This window comes from Chrysochloris asiatica, unplaced genomic scaffold (assembly GCF_000296735.1).
Source record: "Chrysochloris asiatica unplaced genomic scaffold, ChrAsi1.0 scaffold00047, whole genome shotgun sequence".
In the NCBI taxonomy this organism is placed as follows: domain Eukaryota; kingdom Metazoa; phylum Chordata; class Mammalia; order Afrosoricida; family Chrysochloridae; genus Chrysochloris; species Chrysochloris asiatica.
Window position 1 is genome coordinate 1,983,762 of NW_006408565.1, and position 24,931 is coordinate 2,008,692.

Below are 24,931 nucleotides of genomic sequence, written 5' to 3' on the forward strand. Positions count from 1 at the left end.
TGCAGCCACCTGACCAGGAGGAGGTGGAGCTCCGCTCCAGTTCGTCCAACCCCACCCCGTTCGGCCCCGCCCCGCGTTCCCTCTAGCCTCGGAGGGCGGGTTGTGAGGTGGCTCAGCGAAGCGCCTGCGCAGTGGCAGCGGCACGCGGGGCGGAGGCTTTATAACCACTTCGTCGCCGCCGTCGCTCGGCTTCTATCTCTCGGAGGGCGGCGGCGCCTGGGGCGCCGGCTGAGGGGGCTGAGGAGGCGGGAGCCGTGGCGGCGCTGGGGGCCCCTGGCCTCTCGGCCTCCGCGGACCATGGGCTCCGAGAAGGACTCTGAGTCGCCGCGCTCCACATCCCTACACGCGGCCGCGCCCGACCCCAAGTGCCGCAGCGGCGGCCGGCGCCGGCGCCTCACCTTCCACAGCGTCTTCTCCGCCTCGGCCCGCGGCCGTCGCTCCAGGGCCAAGCCTCAGGCCGAACCACCGCCCCCGACCGCCCCGCCGCCGCCCGCCCCGGCCCCGGCCGCGGCCCAGACCCCGCCGCCCGAGGCGCTACCCGCCGAACCTGCCGCGGAGGCCGAGACGGAGGCCGAAGCGGCGGCAGGGCCCGGATTCGACGATGAGGAGGCGGCGGAGAGCGGCGAGCCGGGCTCGGAGGAGGTGGAATGCCCGTTGTGCCTGGTGCGGCTGCCGCCGGAGCGGGCCCCGCGCCTCCTCAGCTGCCCGCACCGCTCGTGTCGGGACTGCCTCCGCCACTACCTGCGCCTGGAAATCAGCGAGAGCCGGGTGCCCATCAGCTGTCCCGAGTGCAGCGAGCGGCTCAACCCGCACGACATCCGCCAGCTGCTGGCCGACCCGCCACTCATGCACAAGTACGAGGAGTTCATGCTGCGCCGCTACCTGGCCTCGGACCCCGACTGCCGCTGGTGCCCAGCCCCCGACTGCGGGTGAGCGCGGGGGCGTGGCCGCGGGGGACTGCGGCGGCGGCGGCCAAGAGCGCCCCAGACTTGCGGAGCCGCGCGGGGCCCAGCCTGGAGCAGGCTCGGTGGGGGGAAGGCACCCAACACCCCAAGGGCTTGGGGTCGGCGGGGGTCGGGAGCTGTCCTCCAGGCCGGGGGTCAGGGAAGGGCTCTTTGGCCACCAAAGGACAGCGCTGCGGAGGGGCGTGCTCATCGGGCGAGGGGCAGACTTGACAGCATTGCAGGAGAAGGCGTGTTCCGCCTGACAGCTACTCAGAAGTTGGGATGGGGGTGACGGGGATGGTGCGTGTCTCCTGGGCCAGGCTAGCATTCTCTGGGTCTCACTTGCTCCCTGGGTCAGGAAGAGGAGGGACAGACCCTCTCTCTTTGTCCAGAGAGGAGACTGTTTGTTTAGGTTAGAAGCAGTGGGGCACTGAGAAGAAGGATGCCCAGAGGAGATATTTCGGAGAGAATGTGTTTTCCAGCCTCTTGGATCTTGAGTTCTTGATGACAATGAGTCTTGAGAATGCACTAAGATCAAATGACTTGAAAATATGTAGCCCCTGCAGAGAATGAAGACCAGCCGCTCATGCTCTCTGGAACATTCACTAGAGAGCACCCCCCCCACTTTAAAACCTGACTGTGTTATTGTCAGTATATCCCCCGAATGGCTGCAAACAGCAAAGAGGGGCTCATCGAAGTGATTGGGGGCCAGGCTGTACCATTACTTGTTCTGTGACCTTGGACAGATTATTTTGTTCTTCTGTGTCATGCTTTGGGGCAAAAAAAATGTTAGGGACTCTTTGCAGTGTGTACTTGTAATGCTAGTAAAATGCTCTATGATCCTTTGTTTCAAAGGACTTAAGGGCTTTTAATTGTAACCTGTATCAGGGTTGTTTTGAGGTCTCCGTGATGCTGCTGCTTGTCTCCTTTCTGGACCATCTAAGAGTGTGTAGAGACAAAGGATGTAGAAAAGAAATCCTTTCTCTTTTAATCCCACTTTTCCACAAACTTCTTGAAGACCCCTCATATTTTCATTCTGCCAAACTTGTTTAGAGATGGGTGTGTTGTTTAACCTCATATATGGGGTTTTTAAATTACATTAAATAAAGTGTTGCTGGCACAGGTAATGTGTTCATCTGTGGTAGATCACTTTCACTTTCAGTTAATAAATATCAGAACCTTATAAGCTATTGGAAGGGTCTGCTTATATCTGGTGGTCTGGAAGTCTTACCAGTCTTGAGGTTAATTCATGGGGTGTTTAGACACTATTGATCTAGTTTCTGAATCGAATAATACTATATAATTCTAACCCATTGCCATTGAGTCTATTCTACCTCATATTGAAGGAGCTCTGGTAGCGTAGTGGTTATGAATTGGGCTGCGAACCTCACGGTCAGCAGTTTGAAATTACCAGCTGTTCCGCGGGAGAAAGATGAGGCTTTCTGCTCTGGTAAAGATTTATAGCCTCGGAAACCCTGTACAGGGTAGCTATGAGTCAGAACCGACTCCACAGCACATCACAACAACAACAACTTCATAGAGACCTCGTAGAACAGGGTAGAACTGTTCCATACATTTTGAGACTGTAATGCTTTACAAGAGCAGACTGCCTCCTCATTCTCCCATGGAGTAGCTAGTGGGTTTGAACTATTGGTTTTGCAATTTGCAGCCCAATGCTTATACCACTGTGTCAACAGTGCTCCTTAAAAGAATACTCTAGTCTCTTTTTATATAAGATGTCAGTATCCTTGAATTTTTAACTAAGACATGTGGTGGCAGTTTTAGAACAGATCTGTAACAGTATGCAGACTACCTTTCCCTTTTTCTCTCTTCTTTTTTTTTTTTTATATCACAGCCTGTAGGCATTGGGCTACTAATCCAAGGTCAGGTCTACAGTTCAAATCCACCATCTGCTATGGGAGAAAGATGAGGGTGTCTGCTCCCATAATGATGTACAGTTTCAGAAACCCTATAAGGTTACTATGTTGTTAAGTGCCATTTAGTGACCCTGTATAGGGTTTCTGAGGAATGGCTGGTGGGTTTGAATTGCTGACCTTGTTGTTAGCAGTCCAGTGCTTATCCTACAGTGCCACACCAGGACTCCAGGTATGTTGGAATCAACTCCATGGCTGTGGGTTTTGTTTTGTTTTTTAAATGCATGCCAGCCACTATTCCAAACCTTATGTGCCTTGTCTCTATTCTGTCATTTTCTCTAATCCTCACAACCATTGCAGGAACTTTGTTTTGTTATCTGTACTTTACATTGAGGAAACTGAGGCTTCCCTAAAATCACACAGTTATTGAACAGAGCCAGGATTCAAATCTTGGTAGGCTCAAGGCTAGAGGCCGCCAATATCCCCTCCTTATTGTCTCAGTCCTTCTCACCCAGGTCTCCCTCAGCGTCAAAGCTAGAGCCCAGGCCAGGGTCAGCAGTCTGTAAACATTAGATGATATTGTATTTTTGATGAAAGTTTGCATAATAAATTAGGTTCCCAGTGTGTCAATATTCTCATTATTTCTGTTCTGGTTGTTCCATTTCTATTTATCTAGTTTCCTGCCTCCCATTACCTTTTCATTTTTGCTTTAGAGTAAATATTGACCACTTGGTCTCATGTCAGGACCCCTGGTGACACAGTGGTTTAAGTGTTGGACTGCTAATCAGAAGGTTGGTGGTTTGAATTTATCAGCCATTCCACAGGAGAAAGATGGGGCTGTAGGCTTCTGTAAAGATTTACAGCTTTGGAAATATTAAAGAACAGTTCTACTCAGTTCTATAGGGTTGCTGTGGTAGTTGGTGGCTATGTGCCACCACACTGATTCTGACTCAGTAGTGACTGTATAAAGCTTCTGAGGCTGTGAATCTTTATGGGAACAGAAAGCCGCATCTTTCTCCCACTGAGCAACTAGTAGATTCAAACTACTGACCTTATGGTTAGCAGTCCAGCTTCTAATCCGCTACACTATCAAGGTTCCTTAGGGTTGCTATGAGTTGGAATCAACTCAGTGACAGTGGTAAGAGTTTAATGGGCACCATCAAGGCAAGCAATCAAGTCCCTTCAGGACAAACCCCCCTCCAAGACTGAAACTCAAAGGGAACACACGGACAGGTATGTAAGCTTGCTGGCGACCACTTTGGTCTACTGGTATGTGGAAGAATGGGAAATGCAGTAATGAAGACATGGGCTGAGTTCACCCACGTTCCGTGGACTCCCATTGACCTGGAGATGAGAGAGAGAAGAGGAAGGGCTGGTTGGTCCAAAGCATGGTGAGACCTGGGGACTCCTGAGCCCATGAACAAACACATAGGCATGGAGGGCTGGAGCTGAGAATGAATCATCCAGCTGATATGAAGTGAGGGGAGATGCACAAGAATGCCCATACTTGCTGATAGTAACTCATTTGACCTAGCCTCTATGGCTTGATGATCAGAACTCAACTAGAGGAAAATTTTAAAAAAAAAATGTTTTTTTGGATAAAGGAAACAAGTGTAAATTGCTACAACTTGATGAACTTGACTTATACATAATGGATGTAGTAGCTCAAAATACCAACTGAGAGGGAAGGAGTGTTCACATCAAGTTATCAATCCTATCCCCTCTGTAAACAGGGTCGATAGGAATGGGCAACTTTGACACTGGCTACCTAAAATGAGGGGACAATAAAGGCACGAAGTTACCTGCTTACAGGTTTTCAAGAGGGAGTTTAGTTTAAAGAGTGTGCAGGGGAAGGTAGCGTTCCCACTGAATAGTTTTCATCTTGTCTAGACGGGCCTGGTGAGATGAGATTGGATAAGATTCTTAGGATTCAATAGTGAGTAATTGTTATCATGACTAATTGCGACTATCACAACTGTCAAAGTAGAAGTTTTGTAACAAAAATGGGGAAGTGGTTAATCTTATAGTCCAGAAACAGAGGACCCTAAGACCATCAAGGGAGAAGAGCATGAGCAGAATGTGAGACCCTATCCAGAGAAGCAGCAACACCAGGGATGGAGGCGAAGCTGAGGACTCTAGATTCATGGAAAGAGAAAGACTGCTGGCAGCCAGGAGGCAGGCTTGCAGAATGTACCCTTTGATGTTTAAATGATTATATATTCCTGAGTGTTTTTGTGTATATCCCTCCCCCACAAAAATACAAAAACACAAAAGAACCAGAGAGAATAGAAGCAAATACTGTTGAATGATGATGTATGGATGAGATTATAATCATTGCAGTGAAACAAACGATGGTGTAAAATCAGTGTTCTCCCATGTAAACTATCACTCAATTTACAATAAAAACTTTAAAAAATAAATAAATAAAAGAAGAACTTAAAGGTTATTTCAGAACAGTAAGGGTTTCTCTAGTGTCAACCAGTTCAGTCAGGCTGTACTTTTTAGTAATTTGAGTTTTGTTTTACATCTATCCTCACATTCTGTGTGAGTCCATTTATTGTGTCCCTGATCAAAATGGTCAGTAGTGGTTACTGGGCACCGTCTAGTTTTTAAGGTCCCAAGGTAGATGAGGCCTTGGTTATTGGTTTGTGTAGGCTTTTAGCCCTGAAAACTAGTTTTGTCTTTGAGTCTGGTTTCCTTCTTTGTCTTTGTTCCAGATACATAGAGACCAGTAGTTGCTCTTGAGCTTTTAACACCCCACACACTACTCACCAAACTGGGTTACAGAATATAAACTTTGTAACTGTTAGGGCAGTTAACTGAGATGGTCCTTGAGATTAGTCTTAAAACTCAAACTCAGTAAACCAGACCTCTGAGGGGTTTAAGTCCCATATATGTATTTTTTTATTTCTCTGAAGTTAATTTTTGTCTTTGTTCACATCAATAAAAAAATTAATTTGCAAAGCTTGGTGGCAGCTATAAACTATTACTCATGTGAACGTTATTAAAAAATGAGGCCCTTATTTTGGTCAAGTATTATGTTAGTATCATTCAGCTTTAAATTATTAAAAATTGGTTAGAAGATTCGTAACAGTTATATATATGTGAAGGAGCTCTGGTAACGTTGTGGTTACAAGTCAGGCTGCTCACCTCAAGGTCAGTAGTTTGAAACTACCAGCCATTCCTCAGGAAAAAGACGAGGCTTTCTGTTCCCATAAAGATTTACAGCGTTGGAAACCCTATGCAGGGTCACTATGAGTCGGAACCAACTCCATGGCACACGACCACCACCACCACCATCATATATATGTGTCTATGTGCGTTTAAGTATTTTCTGTGAACTTAAGGTAAAGTTTAGAGAAAGAAGGCAAGCTGGCATACGACTAGCTTTGTATCAGGCATACATAATTGAATTTCTTACCACCATTGTGAAATTAGATTTGATCTGGTTTTACTGATGAGGATACTCAGGTTTGGAGAATTTAGTGACTTGCTCCAGGATCTTGTACCACTAGTAAGTGGTGAAGGACTGAAGAGACTTAGTGTTAATTCTAACCAAGGCCAATGTTTATTTTTTTCCCTTTTCAAAGAGCATGGACTTAACAACATAACCCCCATTATAGGGATGCTACTCTTTGGTGCACATATAGTCCAATAGTGAACAAAGGACAATATTGAGAGAGCCAAAGATGCTAGAATCAGCTTTCTCCATTGGTTTTTTTCACCTGTTTTTAATGCTAAGAGAAAAATAGCTTCTGTATTCCACTGGATATTGTGATTCTCTCTCCTCCCCATAACCACCATAGATTGTTTCTTTTAGTTAGAAAACCTTTTTTTTTTTTTTTAACGTTTTACAACATTGGTCTCATATATTTGTCCTTTTGTGATTGACTAATTTCATTGTTAATGGCCTCTAGGTTCAACCATGTGAGGTGCTTCACAGACTCTACATTATTCTTCAGTGTTTTGTAGCATTTCAATGTGTATATGTACCAAAGTTTGTTTAACCATTCTTCTGTTGGTGGGTATTTAGGCTGTCTCCATCTCTTTGATATATTTCTTATAGACAGCAAGTTGATAATCTTGTTTTCTTATTCATTCTGTTCTCTGTTTCTCTTGACTGGTACATTTAATCCATTTACATTCAGTGTAATTATCAATAGGTATGAATTTATTGCTGTCATTTTTCTCTGCATTTGTGTGTGTGTGTGGTACTGCTGGATTCTTTGTTCCACATAGTTTTCTATGCTGAGTTCAGTTTATGGGTTTTCTTTTCATTTTCATTTCTGTGTGTTAATGTTTACTAAACCTTTCTGATTGTCCTCTTTTTTTATGCTGATATGTAGGTGTAGTGTTAAAATTTTCCCTGCTTAAAACAGTCTGTTTTATCTTGAAAACTACTTGACTTCCTTTCCGTTCGAAAGTTCTGTATCTACACTAGTCCCTATTTTTGCTTTGTAGTTGACTTCATTGTACATTGATATCTCTGATTCCTCATTTTCAGTCTTGTAGGTTTGTTTTATATTAAATACTGTTCTATGTGGATTGAGTTCTGGGTGGTATTGTCATGTATGGTAATATCAGGTTGTTGTCTGCGGTTGTTGGTTCTTAGCCCAAAGAACACCCTTTAGCATTTTTTGTAAAGTTGTTCTGGTCATTACAAATTCCTTTATTTCTGTTTATCAGGAAATATCCTAATACCGCCATCATATTTGAGGGACAGCTGTACTGGGTAATATGATTCTTGGTTGGCAATTTTTTTCTTTAAGAGTTTTGTATATGTCCTGCCATTGCCTTCTTCCCTGCATGGTTTCTGCTGAGAAATCTGAGCTTAGTCTTACTGGTTCTACTTTGTAGGTGACTTTTCATTTTCCCTGAGTTGCTCTCAGGGTTCTTTGCTTGTCTTTGGTTTTGGAGAGTTTGATTGTGATAAGTCTTGGTGATTTTCTTTTTGGATCTATCCTATTTGTGGTTCGTTCAGCTTGTCATATGCTAATCTTCTTGTCTTTCATGATGGTTAGGGGAGTTTTCTTGTAACAACTCTTCGACAGTTTTTTCTGTGCTTTTTATTGTCTTTCCTCTTTTGGAATTCAGTTTACCTGTAAGTTGTTCCTCTGTTTGATGTCCCATATAACTCTGGCTTTCTTTGTATTTTTTTCATTCTTTTTAATGATTGTTTTTGTAGCATACTAGTACTGAGAGATTTAGTTTCAAATTCACTGATTCAATCTTCCATTGCTTTCTTCAATTGTCTTCCTTTACTCTCTCAACGGTATTATTCTTCTTATCTAAGATTTTAGTATTAATCTTCTGGATTTCTATTTACGGTTTTTGTATACTTTCAAAATTTGCATTTATTTTGTCTGTTCTTGAAGTATTTTCCTGAATTCTTTGAATTTTTTTCCTGTGTTCTCCTTGCTTTCCTCAATCTCTCTGTCAGTCTGTTAAAGGTACCAAAATAGCATTCTCTTGATTTTTCAGTTAGTTCCATTACCTTTTTTCCCTCAGAAATATTTTGTGTCTCTACATCTTTGTCATTTGTTTGAGCCATTCTCTCCTGTTTCTTCGTGTGAGCTAAAGTTGCCTGTTGTCTCCAGGGCATTTGTGGGGTTGTTGTATTTGTAACAAACAGTGTAGTTATTGAACCTGGAAGGGAGAAATCTTTGGAGTTCATGAGGCAGTTGTGGAAGAGATGTGATTGCAGGATTCCTGGCCCTAGATGGAGTTCCTATTGGCCTTGGTGTTATCATTGTGCAGGCCACTCAATCCAGAAGTAGTTCATGGGGACCCTTGATGGGGCTGGTTAAATGGTGTGTCTGCAGGTTTTCTAGGTCTGGAGCGTGCGTAGCCCACCTGAATCCAGGCACCAAAGTGGCACAGCCAGTTCCCAACTCACACTAGTATGACTCCCAACCATGTGATTGCAATCTTCCAGAGAGCTAAGCTGGGGGTTGATGAGGGTGGGAGCTGGCCACAACTCTGATCAACAGGGAGCAAGGGGAAAATGAAGAAGTCACATTTTCTCATTGCCCTCGTGCATCTGTTCTGCCAGGCCTCCCTCTGCTGCCAAAACTCACAAGCTGATCAGGCTGCTTCTGGCCAGCCCTTCACCAGTCAGTCTCCCCTTCTCTCACTGTCCCTGCTCAGCCTCTCCTCCCAGCAAGCACTCCATCCACCTCTCTAACCTTTCTTCTGAAGTTCAGGATACCAGAATTTCCAACTTGGTATGTTTTATGTGATCCTCTTGCATTTTTGTTGAAGGTCCACATAATGTATCTGCCTAGTCTGCCATCTTGCTGGGAGTTTATTTCTTAATTTTTTAACATTTTGTGAATTGAGTGAAGATTTACAGACAAAATCATCAGTTTTACATTCAACAGATCACACACTTTGTTTCATCTCAGTGATTGCAATCCCCTCCATGCAGCAAATTATCCTGCTTCCTCCCTGTGATTCCTATTTCCATTCTACCCACCTTCCTATGTTCTCAACTATGTTCTTAGGTAAATGTTGCCGTTTTGATTTTGAATATTTGACCATTCCATGGTGAGCATACCTTACTAGTGTTGTTGTCCCTTCTATGCCTAGCTACTGCTTGACTGAAAAGTGGGCCAGAAGTTTTATGTTTTTAATCCCGCTGGTATTGAACAATTTTTTTCTTGGAGAATTTTAGCAAAAGAGTAATATTATGTTTTCTTGTTAGATAACATTTTGGGATGTTACTTGGATTGGAGTGAGGGATAAGAAGACCAGACAGGAGGTTCATGCAGTTGTGTGGCCTCATGGGTGTGAATTGGGGCAGGAAAATAAGATGGTAAGGATGCAGCTCATTGTGACAATTTGGCTCAAGTTTAACTCTGGGAGTATAGCTCCAATGTAACTGCTTGTGCTCAGGGGGTATTTAAAGGAAGAATCATGTCTACTACCCCCTTTCCAGACACATACTCAAGATCCCTTTGTAAATGGGTAGCCTAGTTACAGTGCCTAGGAATGAGAAGCACAGACATGCAGGAACATGTTTTCTTAACACCTGGGGTTGGAGCATAAGCAAATTCATACTAATAGGATTTTTTTTTTTTTTTTTTGGCTAGACTCAAAGTTAGGTAATGCTATGGTCTATCCTATCACATTATGATGTTTCTGAAGTTTTAAAAAAGTAAAATGATTAATAATTGAGTGTATAAGAGGGGAGCATGATGTGTCTATCTTTTTTTTTTTTTTTTGAATTACAATAAAAATCTTTAGTTTTGTGTCTGTATTCTTAACAGTATATAATCTATATTTCCCTTTTAGTTTTCTAATTAGCCTACTTGAATTTGGTTAAAATAAAATGGGTAAGTGGAGAGAGCAGGGTTGGAGAGCCACCCTAGTGCAGAGCATGTACAAGATGATTGGGGTAGATGTCGTCTCAAGAATGAGGTAGGGGTTTTCAATTACCTAGGAAGAAAATTGCCCTGTTCAGAATTTAGAGGATTACTCCCAATGTGGGTTTACACTTAAACCTTAAAATGAGTTTAATAGTACCCAACATATAATAAGCCAATAGATAGATAGATGGATAAATTTGAGTATGAATTCATGATAGACCCTGAAGATGAAAAAAAAAGGATCCAGTCTGGGTGGGGAAACAAACCTATAAGCAGAAAATGTGATATGTTTATATAATACATTTAAAATGTATAAAATATATGTGATACATATTAGAAAACATGTATAGGCACAAGGTAGCCAAGCAGTGCTTAGAGAGGTTAAGTAGATTTTCACAGAGAAGATGGCATGTGAGCAGGTTCTAAAGTATTTGCCAGGACAAGAAATAAGGAAAGAATTTTTCTAGGTAGAAGAAATATCATATGCAAAGTCAGGAAGTAGTGTAGGACTTTTAAGGGCAAGCTATTAAGTGCAATTTTAGAACCTAAGTTAAGCTACACTTCAAGGTAATGAACACTTATACCTCCATTTTGGGATAGAACCTAAGGTTTGGAGATTTTAGCTAGCTCAGTGTCAGGCAGTATGAGTCAAGGAGTCCTGACTAGGTGCCCAGAAACCAGAATGCCAAATCTTGTGTCCTGAGTAATTCTGTGTCATGGTAAAAGACTGCTGTTTATTCATCAGTATTTTGAGGTGATTTTATTTCCTTGGAATAAAATTCCATACCCCAAATTAACATTGTCAGTGCTACCAAATTCTCTTTTTTAAAAAAATTGGAATTTGTTCATATTTACCTCTACATGTGAGATAGGAATGGATCATGATCAAGGCTTCCTGACCTACTACATTCTGTCTAATTTGTATCATCAGAAGTTGGCTTAATGTGACCATCTAGTACCAGTTTCCATTTATCACATAATAGCATTCACTTTCTTCAGGAAAAACATTGTTTATCTTTAGTAGTTACTTTGCACCTAGGTGGGAGATATTTGCTCAAAACTCCTACAGGATATGAATCATTTGCATTTACACATTGACCTATTCTCATTTTGTTCTTTCTGAGAAGAGTTTTAACACATCCTATGTTATATAACATTGGGGGTACATTCATTGGCATCTGTTCTCAAATCAATTTGCAGAATCTATGATAAATCAAGAACTTGAGTTGCTGTCATGAACATCTAGTGTACACTTAAATAAACAGCACAAATAATCTAAGAAAATATCATTAGCCTTATGCACAAATCACTTAAGGTCTTTGGTAGGGAGAGCATGACAAAGTCTAGACGGCAGCACCTAAGCCAGCAATCATTGACCTTTCTTTAAAAATTGTGTGGAGAGCTTTTACAATTGCGGTCTTTCCTTATCCATTTGCTTTTTTAAATTCTTTTTTGTTTGTTTGAAACAGTATCCACTTATTAGGGTAATTTGAGCATTTAATTGACATTTAGATTAAACAGAAAGGCTAATTGTTATAAGTGTATTGAATTGTTTTTGAGAGACTAATTTTTGGTAAATAAACATGAATTACAAGAAAGAGTTGATGTTGGTGCTAATTGAAACTAAGAATATGTGTCCGAAGACAAAGAAAATGATATGTCCTTATGCTCTATTACTAACATAGCTGGGTAGTGTTCTTACATTCTGGATGTTGTTGTTAAGTACCGTGGAGTTGGTTCCGACTCATAGTGGCCCTGCACAGGGTTTCCGAGGCTACAAATCTTTACAGGAGCAGAAAGCCTCATCTTTCTCCCATGGAACAGCTAGTAGTTTCAAACTGCTGACCTTGAGGTTAGCAGCCTGATTTGTAACCACTATGCTACTAGAGCTCCTTTACATTCTGGATACTATCCAAAAAAGTTCAAGGTACGGATTTGAGTTGAAAAGAGGAAGAAAAAGCATAGGAAGATAAGATGAACTCTCAATTTAGGATTAGTTGATCATGAATCCTTTGTGGCTGTGGTCAGACTACACTGTGTTGTTCAGTACTGTTGAGTCAGTTCTAACTCATAGTGACCCTGTATAGGGCTCCTAAGAAGCAGCTGGTGGGTTTGAACTGCTGATCTTGTGGTTCACAGTCCACTGCTGATTCTGCAGCGCCACACCAGAAGTCCTACTTCACTGTAGAACTTTAAAATGAGAAAAGTACACTTGCTTTATTTTTTGCTATGGCTCTTTATTTGACAAGTGTTTCATCCCCTCATGTAAATAAATTCTAATCTCTAAATATAGTAAGCCATTGAAAGAAAATAGTTTTGTACCCTGTTATTTATGAAACTTGCTGCAGTAGACTTCTAACGCCGTTTAAACAATGATGGTGGAAATGCTAGAAATTTGTTTAAATGTATTTTCCCCACTTTTTTCAGGAAATAAAGCAATTTGTGTTTGGATCTTAAGAATTCTACGTTTCATATGTTGTTGTTGTTATGTGCCATTGAGTCGGTTCCGATCCAAACCCTGTATAGGGTTTCCAAGGAGCAGTTGATGAGCTTGAACCACCGACCTTGCAGTTCAAACCAATTTCACAGTTCAGCACATTAACCCACAGCGTCACACCAAGACTCCACATTTCATGTAGAATATACTTTATAGTTGATCAGGCACACACATGTGTGTCTTCTTTGTATCGTGTGTGGTAGGGATTGGGGCACCAAACAATGTTAACCCACTAGAACTGATGAATAATATCTGTGTTGGTTAGATCATTCTTTATCATACTGGTCTCTCTTATTTTCTTACCCAGTTATGCTGTTATTGCCTATGGCTGTGCCAGCTGCCCAAAGCTGACCTGTGAAAGGGAAGGCTGCCAGACTGAGTTCTGTTACCACTGCAAACAGATATGGCATCCAAATCAGACATGCGATATGGCCCGTCAGCAGAGGGCGCAGACTTTGCGAGTAAGGACCAAACATACTTCAGGCCTCAGTTACGGACCAGACTCTGGACCAGGTATGAGTTAGTTGTCTCTTCATTTGATATTTCATAATGTAGGCCCAAACCTGGAAGAATATTACTGTATAACAAAAGCATAAAATACCATTTGGCACAACTTTCCGTATTTGATGTGTACCCTTCATTTCTGATCATTATAGATTATCCAGCCCAGGTAAAAGCAAACTGTAATAAATTGGATTCTCTAGTTTTACCTTCTTAGTAATGGGTTGGTTTGTCTCATGTTGAAAGCAATTAGGTCCTTTTGATGGGGATTTTTTTTTCCAAAACTTGCGTTGTAAGCAGAAAGACATTTAATTAGGTTTAAGTCTGTGTTGTTTTCCCATTAGTTTTGAGTCTACCACTGCTTTTCAAAAGTAGGATACAGATTTAAGTAAAGTGAACAATATTAGTATGGGCTAATGATTAACTTTAAAAGGAAGAATATCACACATTTATTTCCAACCTTGACAAGTCAGAGTAAACCTATTAAAAAATGTCAATGGTTTATTCCTTTTCATAAATGTATTTTATTTCACTGATGTCATTTGGGAGAGGCTAGTAGGAAAGATTTTACCATTCACTTTTTCCTGGCACAAAATACTCTCCTAAATGGTCTTTGTAATAGGATAGTTCCTCGCTTGCTGTGAAAATTACTAGGTGTGTGCTACACAGCAATACCAATTGTTTTTAAGTTTCAAATTTGAAAGGATCACAGGAAGGGACTGTAGGTTGTGTTAACAAATCACAATGAGTTTGTGAGTTTACAAAATGAGTTTCCTCAACTAAAATTTCTCAGAACTTCCAGGTACAGCCTATTCTTCTTGGCAGCACTCTGCTCTTAGTTCTGCCAGCCTACTAACTGGTGGATTTCATAGTTTTCTTGGAATCATCTTATTGCTCTCAAGGGAAGTCTCCTTGCTTGAGTTTGGTGCAATTGCTGTGTTAGTATGCCACTTATTGGGATAGGCAACTCAGTATGAGACAAAATACCGTTAATGAAATTCCTGAGGTCTAGACATAGCCAGCCCTCAATAAAGTGAGTTACACAATTTGGAATTCCTAGTCAAGAATTCTTGACAGCCTTGTAATTTTTTCTTACAGATACTCTGATGAATAGTTAAGTCAAATTAGGGTCACTAGTGATATTTTTCTACTCAAGAAACCCTGATGGTGCATTGGTTAAGTGCCCAGCTCCTGTCAGAAAGGTCAGCAACTTGAACTCACCAGCCGCTCTGGAAAAAAGATGTAGCAGTTTTACTCTTTGCTAGAGAGTTGCTATTAATTGGAATCAATTCAACAGCAGTGGGTTTGGTTTGATTTTTGGTTTATTTTTCTATCCATTCTTCCTTCCCTCTTAGCAGATGACATTAAGTCATGCCCACGATGCAGTGCTTACATTATCAAGATGAATGATGGAAGCTGTAATCACATGACTTGTGCAGTATGTGGCTGTGAATTTTGCTGGCTTTGTATGAAAGAGATCTCAGACTTGCATTACCTCAGGTGAGATGGCAAATGTGTCCATTGCTAATTTTTTTCACTGGTTTAGGGGAAAGCATGTCAAAGAGATATAGTTAATCTCATTACTGTATAAGGAAGCTATAAAAAAAATATTTTTCCTCAAAAGCACCCCTCCAGTCATGTTATTCTCTATCTCAGCAACTTCCAGAGACCACCATCTCATCTCCATTACCTTCCAGATAGAGTTTAATTTTCATCTACTTTTCTAGCTTTTTCCATTTTGTTTTTGTATTTGCTGTACATTCCAGATAAGGAACCCTGGTGATGCAGTGGGTTAGGTATTTGACTGCTAATCAAAAGGCCAGCGGTTCAAACCCACATCTGCGCCATGGGGAAAAGATGAGGCAGTATGTTTCTGTAAAGAGTTACAGCCTTGGATACCCTATCGGGGACAGTTCTACCCTGTCATATGAGGTCACTATGATTTGGAGTTTTTTTGTTTGTTCATATTCCAGATAATCTGGACTTTTCCTTCCCAGTATCTTCTGTGCTGTCTCATCCCACATTTATTCAGCTCCTTCTTTTGCCTGAAATGCGAATTATACCATACCCCCTTTATCTCAACTTGCTCAATTCTTATCTATCCTTCAAGGACCACTTAAATACCATTTCATCTGTCATGCCTTCTCTAACTTTTCCTGCCTCGTTCTTTATTAATCTTCCTTTATCTTTGTTTTTAAGAACACCACTACTTTTTACTTCATGTACATGTCTAGTATTACTAAACTGTAAGTTTCTTGAGACCAAGGTTATTTCTTTTTTTACAGTTCTTTACATGTGGTAAGTTTCCAAATGATTAATTAAAATATTGTCCGGGAAGAGTTAATGTTTAGCATTCATTGTGTGGGTGAAACACCTTCATTTCCAATGTAGCAAACACTTGAGTACTTACTGCTGCTGTTAAGTGCTGTCGAGTCAGTTTTGACTCATAGCAACCCTGTATAGGCTATCTAAAAAGTTGCTAGTGGGTTGAACTGCTGACCTTGTGGTTCACAGTCCGATGCTGATCCTACAGTGCCACACCAGGAGTACTTACTGTTGTTGTTATGTGCCATCAAGTTGATTCCAACCCATAGCGACTCTGTATAGGATTTCAAGCTAGTGAGCTTAAACCACTGACCTTGCAGTTCAGATGACTTTGCAGTCTGATGCATTAGCCCACAGCGCCACACTAGGACTTCAGTACTTACTATATAGCAATTATTAGGGACAGAGGGGTAACATGATGTCTACCTTTAAAATTGCTTATCTCATATAGTAGAGCATGTATACAAAGATGAAAGGAGTAAACAAAAGTGGGTTGGGTACAGAAGGACTGAGAGTAAAAGTAGCCAAACTTGATACAAAAGTGATGATGTGAAGAGGTCTATTTAACTACTTTGCTAAGAACATGGTTTGCAGTAAGGCATCTTATCAGCTGTATAGGGCACATGCCAAGAAAACTGCAAATCAGGGTTCATTAGCAGCAGGGCATACTGTATTTGGATGAGTATGCTGACTAGATCTCTAGTCTGGGCTATGTAAGACTCCTGGTCTTATCAGTCTAGGAAGCCTGATCAGTGTTTGTGAGTTAGGGAAATCTAGAGTCATGCCTTTATTTAAAAAAAAATTAGTTAAGCACCCAGAGCCCTAATAGTCTGGCCTTGTCCTTTGCTTTCCCTGTCTATTAAATTCATTTCCTGTAACCTCTTATTAATTACTGTTCTTGAAAAGAAGGCTCTTTCTCTTAGATTTACTGATGACAACAACTGCACTTGTCATCTTGACATTAACTTCAGTATATGTTTCCTCTGCAGCCCCTCTGGCTGCACATTCTGGGGCAAGAAGCCGTGGAGCCGTAAGAAGAAAATTCTTTGGCAGCTGGGCACATTGATTGGTGCTCCGGTGGGAATTTCCCTCATTGCTGGCATTGCTATTCCTGCCATGGTCATTGGCATTCCTGTTTATGTTGGCAGGAAGGTAAGACATTGGATTCTGTGCGTATACCTGTAGGCATCAAGCTTGTTGATAAAGGTTGAGGGAACTGGGAAGGAGTGTATATTCCAGAGCTGTGTGAAAACCAGCTGGTTCCAGGATAAAAATAACTAGTTTCTTAAATGGATTTCCATAAGAACTTTCAGGTCTCTTGACAGCCTGGACCTGATTTCTCTCAGTGACTTAAAGGTGAAATGATTCATTCTCTTGAGTTATTTTGTCGTTTTTTTTGGAGAAACTTCTCCCTCATTAGTTTATATTTTACAGGTCTGAGTCAGATTAAAATTTGATAAAGATGTCTCTTTATGATGGAGGATATATTTTAATATAGATAATTTGGAAGTGAATAATTCACTGTCCTGGCCAAAAAAAAATTTTTTTTTAAATATTGAAGATCTGACTTAATGACCTGAATTTTCTATTTTTTAGATCCATAGTAGGTATGAAGGAAGGAAAACCTCCAAGCACAAGAGGAATTTGGCTATTACAGGAGGAGTGACTTTGTCGGTCATTGCATCCCCAGTTATCGCTGCAGTTAGTGTTGGTAAGCTAGTCAGAACCACAATTCCTCTTTCCACTTCTTTCCCTCTCCTTCCCCCTTCTACCCCCTCCTTTCTTTTACTTCCCTCCTCCCTCTGTTGGTCTTTGTTTCCTATTAACTATCTGACCATAGCTAGCAGTTTGACCACTGACAAGATGTTCTACCCTGAGAAGTATTAGATTTTATGCCTAACACACTTTAGTAGTTAAATCAATTAGGCACCATTATTAACGAATGTTTTTCAGGCGCTTTAAATTATGAGAGTTTGGGATCTTTTATTTATTAAGTTAATACCTCTGGAACTTGGTCTGGCACACAGAAGGTGAAATTAAAGAAAGTTGCTTTAACCCCTGGTTTCTCACTTTGCATCTTCCTTCTCTACTTGCCATGGATGTCACAGAACCCACACAACAAAATTACTATAATTTTAATTTGTTTAATGCCTGCATATTGAGAAACCATTGGGTTTATTTTAGAAGAACAATAATAGAATGGCATTTATTATTTATATAACATTCTTCTCCATGTGCTGGGAGCAATTCTGAGTGTTTTGCATATACTGATTCACTTAAGCCCCACAACAGCACAGATACAACATACTGAAGCCATAACTTACTCAAGATCACACAGCTGGGGCATAAATCCAGGCAGTCTGACTTCAGAGCCTGTGCTTTTAATGACAAGCCATTCTGCCTCACAGCAGTAAGATTTTGGAATTAGCCTAGGGGATGATTCTTGATGTTCTTTTGGGTTAGCCCTTCAGCAGTGAATAGAAGGAGAAAACTGAAAACAACATATACTTACTGTGGTAGTCATTGTCATTAATCTTCACAACCCTGGAAGGATTATGTGCAAGGTTGCACAGCTAACAAATTGGAGTTCAGGTTCTAATCCAGGACCTACTGGTTCCAAGTCCAGTCATTATTCTGTTAAACTAGGCTTCCACCTTGGGATAGTCCTGTCATTCCTTGACCCTTTATAAAATGGTTTGTCCATGCCTAGGCTGGAAAGGAAAATTCAGGGCAGTTACAGTTGATGGCCTACTGACATGTTTCTTTCTCTTCCCCCAGGAATTGGTGTCCCCATTATGCTGGCATATGTCTATGGGGTTGTGCCCATTTCTCTCTGTCGTGGTGGAGGCTGTGGAGTTAGCACAGCTAATGGAAAGGGGGTCAAAATTGAGTTTGATGAAGATGATGGTCCAATCACAGGTAAAAGCAGGATTTTTTCCCATTTGACTTTATGGGACACACACAAAAATCAATACACTTAAGAACATTTCCTAGAGATTGTCATTGGGTTGCTTTGGATAATAAACCTTGTAGAAGGATAAAGTATTTTTAGATGTCATTTCTTTGTTTCAGAGTTAGTAGGTTAATTCCTCTGGTACTTGCCTTTGTGTGACAGGTACAAACTGTAAGGATTATAAGTAACTCCAAGTATGCTGATGGTAATGGTGTTTCTAATAGTCTCATACCTGCACAGTACTTTATAATTTTCAGCAAACTTTACACAGTTGTTTCTCACTTGCTTTTTATAACAGCCCACCTAAAACGGAGAGTGAGAACTGTTATTATCTTCACTTAATGGGAACTTTACTTAAAGATTTTGTCTCTATATCTTTTAAGCGGGGTCTAGAGCAAGTCTTCTGACTTATATACAATGTTGTTTCCATGGTACCATTTGAAAAAAAATGTGGCAAAGAGGTTTTTAAAGCTTCTTACTAGAATCAGCACTTGACCTAAATGCATCTTGGTTGGATTAGATGGCTGCCAAGTGTAGTGGACCAGTTGCTGGAGGAGGGATATTATGTTTGGTAAGGTGGAGGGTCAGAGAAAAAAAGAAAGACCCTCAGCGAGATGGATTGGCAAAGTGGCAGCATCAGTAGGTTCAAGTGTGGCAACAATTGTGAGGTTGGCCCAGGACTGGGTAGTGTTTCATTCTGTTGTATACAGGGTTGCTATGAATCGGTACTGACTCGATGGCACCTAACAATAACAACAACAACAAATGTGTAGTGGAAAGAATACTGGACTTAAGAGTCAGAATTGTAGCTTTATGTAACTAGTAATGACGCTGGACAAGTCATTTAATTCTTTGTGTTAGCTTACTCCTTTAAAATTGAGGCCAGTAGTGCGTATTTATTGGGCGGAATAAATATGTTTAAACAAGTGATATGGTGATAGTAGTTGTTCATTAAATGTTTGAATTAATGAGTGCTTTTTCACATGAAAATCCTCCACTCTGTAAAGAGTCATTGCAGGAAATATCTACCAGATTGTTTTGATACTATTCTATCTTGAATTGAAATGTGTGTTTCATCCCCAGTGGCAGATGCCTGGCGAGCCCTCAAGAATCCCAGCATTGGGGAGAGCAGCATTGAAGGCCTGACTAGTGTGCTGAGTACCAGTGGGAGCCCTACAGATGGACTCAGTGTTATGCAGGGCCCTTATAGCGAAACAGCCAGCTTTGCAGCCCTCTCCGGAGGCACACTGAGTGGTGGCATTCTATCCAGTGGCAAAGGGAAATACAGCAGGTAAGCAGATGGGTAATTGTAACAGAACCAGTTGGAATTGTTAGAACCAGCATATGTGTGTGTGTCTGTGTAGCACAGATGGTTTGCTGTTAACTATTGTCCTAAAGGTTGGCAGTTTAAATACACCCAGCAGTGCTGCAGAAGAAAAATCTAGTGATCTGCTTCCATAAAGACTATAGCTAAGAAAACCCTACGGAGCAGTTCTACTTTGTGACACATTGGGTCACTATAAGTTGGAATCAACTGAACAGCAGTGGGTACCTTACCTGTATCTGTGCCAGATCATGTATCATCTCATTTTGATGTAATTATCAATGGTTTGTTTTGTTTTGTTTTAAACTTTATAATTAGAAAACAGGCTCAGAAAGGTTAAGTGACTTTCCAAAGTTCAGTGTTCTTCCCATAAGCATTGTGAGTCCAGATCCTTCCTTTACTACACTCGGCTGTCTGCATCAGATAGGGAGTGCACACACGTTTTGAATTCCCAAGGCTGTGTTCTCTGTTAGCCCTGCCATTGGCTCCCAGTTGAACAGCTTTTAGTGCTCTATCTTGTTGGCTTGTTGGTGGTATAATCTATATTCCCTTCCTATTCCCATCTGATGGAGTCCTAATGGGGTGTATGGATTAATGCACTGGACTGCGAATTTGGTTTGAACCAAGAAGTCGGTTGTTCAGCCTCACCAGCTGCTCCTCAGAAACCCTTTACAGGGTCACTAGGAGTCAGAACTGACTTGACGGCACTGAACAGCAGCAACAGCATTTCCCATTTGATAAGAAAATCAATCAATTCTATGAACTTGTGTGAGAGCTTGTAAAGCTTTATGATTCTAGAAGTTGTGACTTGGTTGGTCATTTCACCAGTTAGACATACCAGAGTAGCATGACATGCTACCTGAGAAGCAGTCAGTTCATTGTACTGGAGAAGACTCCTGGGGAGAGTAAAGGTAAGCAAAACAGGCCAGGGAAAGAAAAGGAGATGGCTGTCTTCAGCTATCTGAAGGGACTTCCACTGGAAAAAAGGATTAGACTTCTTTGTGTGAGTCATGCCAAAATATGACAGAAGCTACAGGGAAAATAATTTCCATGGTAGTGGTTAAGTACCATCAAGTCGGTTCCGACTCTTAGCAACAGTGTATAGGGTTTCCAAGGCTTTTAAATCTTCATGGGAGCAGAAAGCTCCATCTTAGGATCGAGAATATAGGGAAACCTATATAAAAATCAAAAGCAGGAAGGAGTATCATAGTAGATACTGATCTGCCTATTCCTGGAAGTATTTAAAGTGGGGCCAGATGGCCATTTAACTGTTAGAGGGATTCAAGCAACAGATGGTAGGTGAACTAGATCCCACACCTGAATAGCAATCAAGTCGCCTATGGAGCCTTGTAAAACTAGGTTTCAGGATCCTAGCCCAGAATGAATACATTAGAATCTCTTGGAGTGGGAGCTGAGTATTTGTGTTTTGAAAAAGCTTCCCAGGTGTTTCTAGCACTGTCAGTACATGAACCAGGATCTGGGAAATGACCTAAGTAAGTGGGCTTTGTCAGTCTTCCAATTCTAAGTGATTCTATGGCAGAGCTGAAATCAGCACCCAGCCAGGTCTTCTGACTTGATGCACTTTCCATTGCACCACCTCATTCTCCTGGACCTTGACACATTCCTGAAGGGCATCTGAGACTGAGCAGTAGGCGGAGGTACAGGCGGCAGGATTGACGCTGCTGAATGTGCAGCTGCAGGCGGCTGCTGACCCATCTGTGTCTCATGACTCTGGCTGTCTCTTGTTAGGGGATCCCGCCCCCACATGCCAGGAGTACTCACTGCTGTGCTTTCTTAAAACCAACACCCCTGTAAATAAGCAGACAGACATAATTGGAGGCTGACGTGCTGAAACTGCCACTAAGCCAGTCCAGCTGTTCCAGTTCTGTGAAAGCCTTTCTTTTATAGGAAGTGAATGAATCAGATGGGTTTGACTGTGAAGCTCATTATGAGGAAATACTTAAGTCTGCAACAAAATCGTGTTGAAGCCAAGAAAGGAAATACTTACGTATTCTCAGTTCAGAGACACCACTGAGAAAGTTTTGTTGCTACTAGCTCTGGTATGCTGTTCAGTGGTGTAGCCTGAGGGTAGTTAGATTGCTAAATAAATGTTTGACGACTTATTATGTGGGAGGCATGAGGGTTAAGTGTGAATGAGATGTGGTCCCTCTTTTTGTGGAATTCATATACTAGTGAGAGAGAGATTAGTAAAATGATACAATAAGCAGTTAGTGTTATGTGAAGGAAGTTACTGGTTGGCTGTGATAATTAGGACCTATGACATTTTCATTGTGTTGTTAAGGACTAAGTATGAGTTTGTCAAGTGGAGAATGAAAACTTCCAGAGAGAAGTATTTGCAAAGTCATATTAAAATGTGTATAGTTTCTTAAGAAGAAATTCAAAATGATTCGAATTTAAGAGGTAGAATTGGAGAAAACGATTAGAGGCAGATAAAAAAGAAAGAAATTAAATATCTGTAGGCATTAGGGAGTCCAGAGGATTTTTAGAGTGATTTGGTCTTTGTCTATACTAGCATTGGTGTGAAGGAGGCTTAACCTGACTTAGGGGACACTAGAGAGGAAGCCTAGTTGTACTTATTCAGGCAAGAGATGTTGAAGGACTGAAGTTAAACAGTAGCAGTGGGGATAGAAAGGAGGAGATGCTTTCGACAGATATTTAAGAGAGAAAATGTGTGGGCATCTACTTGAGCTGTTCTGATCATTGGAGAGGATCAGATTATTACAATTTGCAAGAAAATAATGGAGGTATGCTCGGAAGTAGATTGTCTTGGGATTCCCGGGTCTTATATTAACTTGACCATCCCCTCTTTATACAGGTTAGAAGTCCAAGCCGATGTCCAAAAGGAAATTTTCCCCAAAGACACAGCCAGTCTTGGTGCAATTAGTGACAACGCAAGCACTCGTGCTATGGCCGGTTCCATAATCAGTTCCTACAACCCACAGGACAGGTATGTGAACAGTCAGATTCCCAGAGAGGTTGCATTTTTTTGGGTTGTGTATTAGGCCTTCAGAAGCTAGTGCTTCATGTTAGGGCCCTATGAATCATCTAGTGGGGTTATGTAGTATACCTGTGAATTGACTGAGTGAGTTCTTGGTACGGGAATGTTTGGCATCTCTTAGCACTTCTTCTTAATACTTGATTTTTAGAGGTGTTTATCCCTCTCTTTCCTTCCTTCTTTGCTCAGCAGTGTTTGCTGTTCACATGGAACTTAGAGCTAGCTCAGTGTTCATTGATATCTGTGGGTCCAGACTTTTTGCTCTCCTGATCCCTCTGGCTCCTAGAGGCTGTTTCTCTTTTTGAGAAGCTAGTTTATCTGGTATGGTGTGATTGCATGGTATCCCTGTTATAGGGACTCAGGCCTCTTCTAGTAGTAACACAGTAGTAAAAAGCTGTAAATCTTTTACTTTCGTGTTTTGAGTAATGTAGTTGAGGATCTGATCTGTAGGTGAATTTTGGAAGAACTTATTGAGTTGTCTAAAGAGATGACCTGAGGGATATGTGTCTGTGTCTCTGTGTGTGTCTGTGTTTTAAATCTGCAAAAAGGATCTAATTGTTGCCCTCCTTATTTGAATGTTAGGTTAAAAGTTTTCTTTTTGTTAAAAGAGAGCTTTAGCTTACTGTTTACCTATCTTTTTGGACTTCATAATCCTGAATCCACAAACTACTTTTACCAACAGGTATAGGAGACTATCCCCCATGCATGACTCAGCAAAGTGGGTTTTGTTTCCACAGAGAGTGCAACAATATGGAAATCCAGGTGGACATTGAAGCCAAGCCAAGTCACTATCAGCTGGTGAGCGGAAGTAGCACAGAGGACTCGCTCCATGTTCATGCACAGATGGCAGAGAATGAAGAAGAAGGTAGTGGCGGCAGTGAAGAAGATCCTTCCTGTAAACACCAAAGCTGTGAACAGAAAGACTGCCTGGTCAGCAAACCTTGGGACATCAGTCTAGCCCAGCCTGAGAGCATCCGCAGTGACCTGGAGAGCTCTGATACACAGTCAGACGATGTACCAGACATCACCTCCGATGAGTGTGGCTCCCCCCGCTCCCATACTGCAGCCTGCCCCTCTACCCCCAGAGCCCACGGTGCACCAAGCCCAAGTGCCCATATCAACCTCTCTGCTCCAGCTGAGGGGCAGACTGTCTTGAAGCCAGAAGGTGCAGAAGCCAGAGTATGAAGTGGAATGAATACTCCTGTTCTGAGAAGCACACTTGTTGTAACTGCATCTTTCGGAATTTTTTTTTTTTTTTTTTTGAGGGGGGGGTTGGAAGGGTGGTTGGGGATTTATGCATTTTATTTCAGAGATCCTCTGGTCACAGGTTTTCCCCAGGGAAATTCTGAGAAATTTGCAACTTCTTACCAGATAAAACATGGAATTTTTGCCCTTAATCACACCCCATCTTACCTCCCCCTTTTTTTTTCTGTTGTTTTAATTTATTGGTTAAACTGATGGTGGCTATCTGTGAGGTGTGTCAAATAGTGTACATATGTATGTGTGTATATTGTATGTATGCTAAAATATTACTGAAGGACACATTTTAATAAAGATTTCTGTCATACATAATTCAGCTCATCTCATTTTCCTTGGCTTGGATAGTGCTAAAGAGAGCCAAGTGTTTGTTTGAAACGAAACAAGAATTCTTCACAAGAATCTATAAACCTGTTCTTCTAATCCCAGGGAATAATTGGACTGTGTAGTCTGACTGAAGAATAGCTAAGTCAACCAGCAAGGGAAGCTGCCGATTACAATGAGCCTTGTTTGCCCTCTAGAGGCAGCTGTGCAGTTTTCCTGCTGAAAGTTTTATTTATCCTCTTCTGCATCATAGCCACTATTAGTCATGTGTTTCAGAGGAAGGAAGGGGTACTTGTCTTAGGTAGCTCTTCAGAGAGATTCCAGTAAAAGTTGCAGGGTTACAAATTGGGAAACAAGTATTTTTATTGGAAGAAGAAATGTACAAATTCTGCCTAATCACCAAGCAAGGACCTAGATGTTCGCTGTGTTCTTGGGTACACCTCCTGTTTCAGAAAAAGTCATTTCAGGTTTACCAATGTAATTTAAGTAAGAGGGACCGAGGAATCAGATTGAAATTTTAATGAGAGAGAAGTCATTTAAATATATTTT

General features: G+C 41.4%; 1 protein-coding gene across 3 annotated transcripts; it reads left to right on the forward strand.

Annotated features, from left to right (window-relative positions):
• Window positions 1-297: 297 nt before the first annotated feature.
• RNF19B (ring finger protein 19B) lies at window positions 298-24,380 on the forward strand. 3 transcript variants are annotated; one of them, XM_006862141.1, is made up of 9 exons: window positions 298-929; window positions 12,990-13,195; window positions 14,539-14,683; window positions 16,498-16,660; window positions 17,105-17,219; window positions 18,287-18,427; window positions 19,545-19,752; window positions 22,622-22,753; window positions 23,539-24,380. In XM_006862141.1, the coding sequence occupies exons 1-9, from the start codon at window positions 298-300 to the stop codon at window positions 23,984-23,986; spliced, it is 2,190 nt and encodes a 729-aa protein (XP_006862203.1). In that variant the 3' UTR covers window positions 23,987-24,380. The 3 variants fall into 3 exon arrangements, with proteins under 3 accessions (XP_006862203.1, XP_006862205.1, XP_006862204.1); XM_006862143.1 differs by having other exon boundaries at window positions 14,542-14,683; window positions 22,622-22,757; window positions 23,493-24,377; XM_006862142.1 differs by having other exon boundaries at window positions 14,542-14,683; window positions 23,539-24,143.
• The last annotated feature ends 551 nt before the right edge of the window (window positions 24,381-24,931 follow it).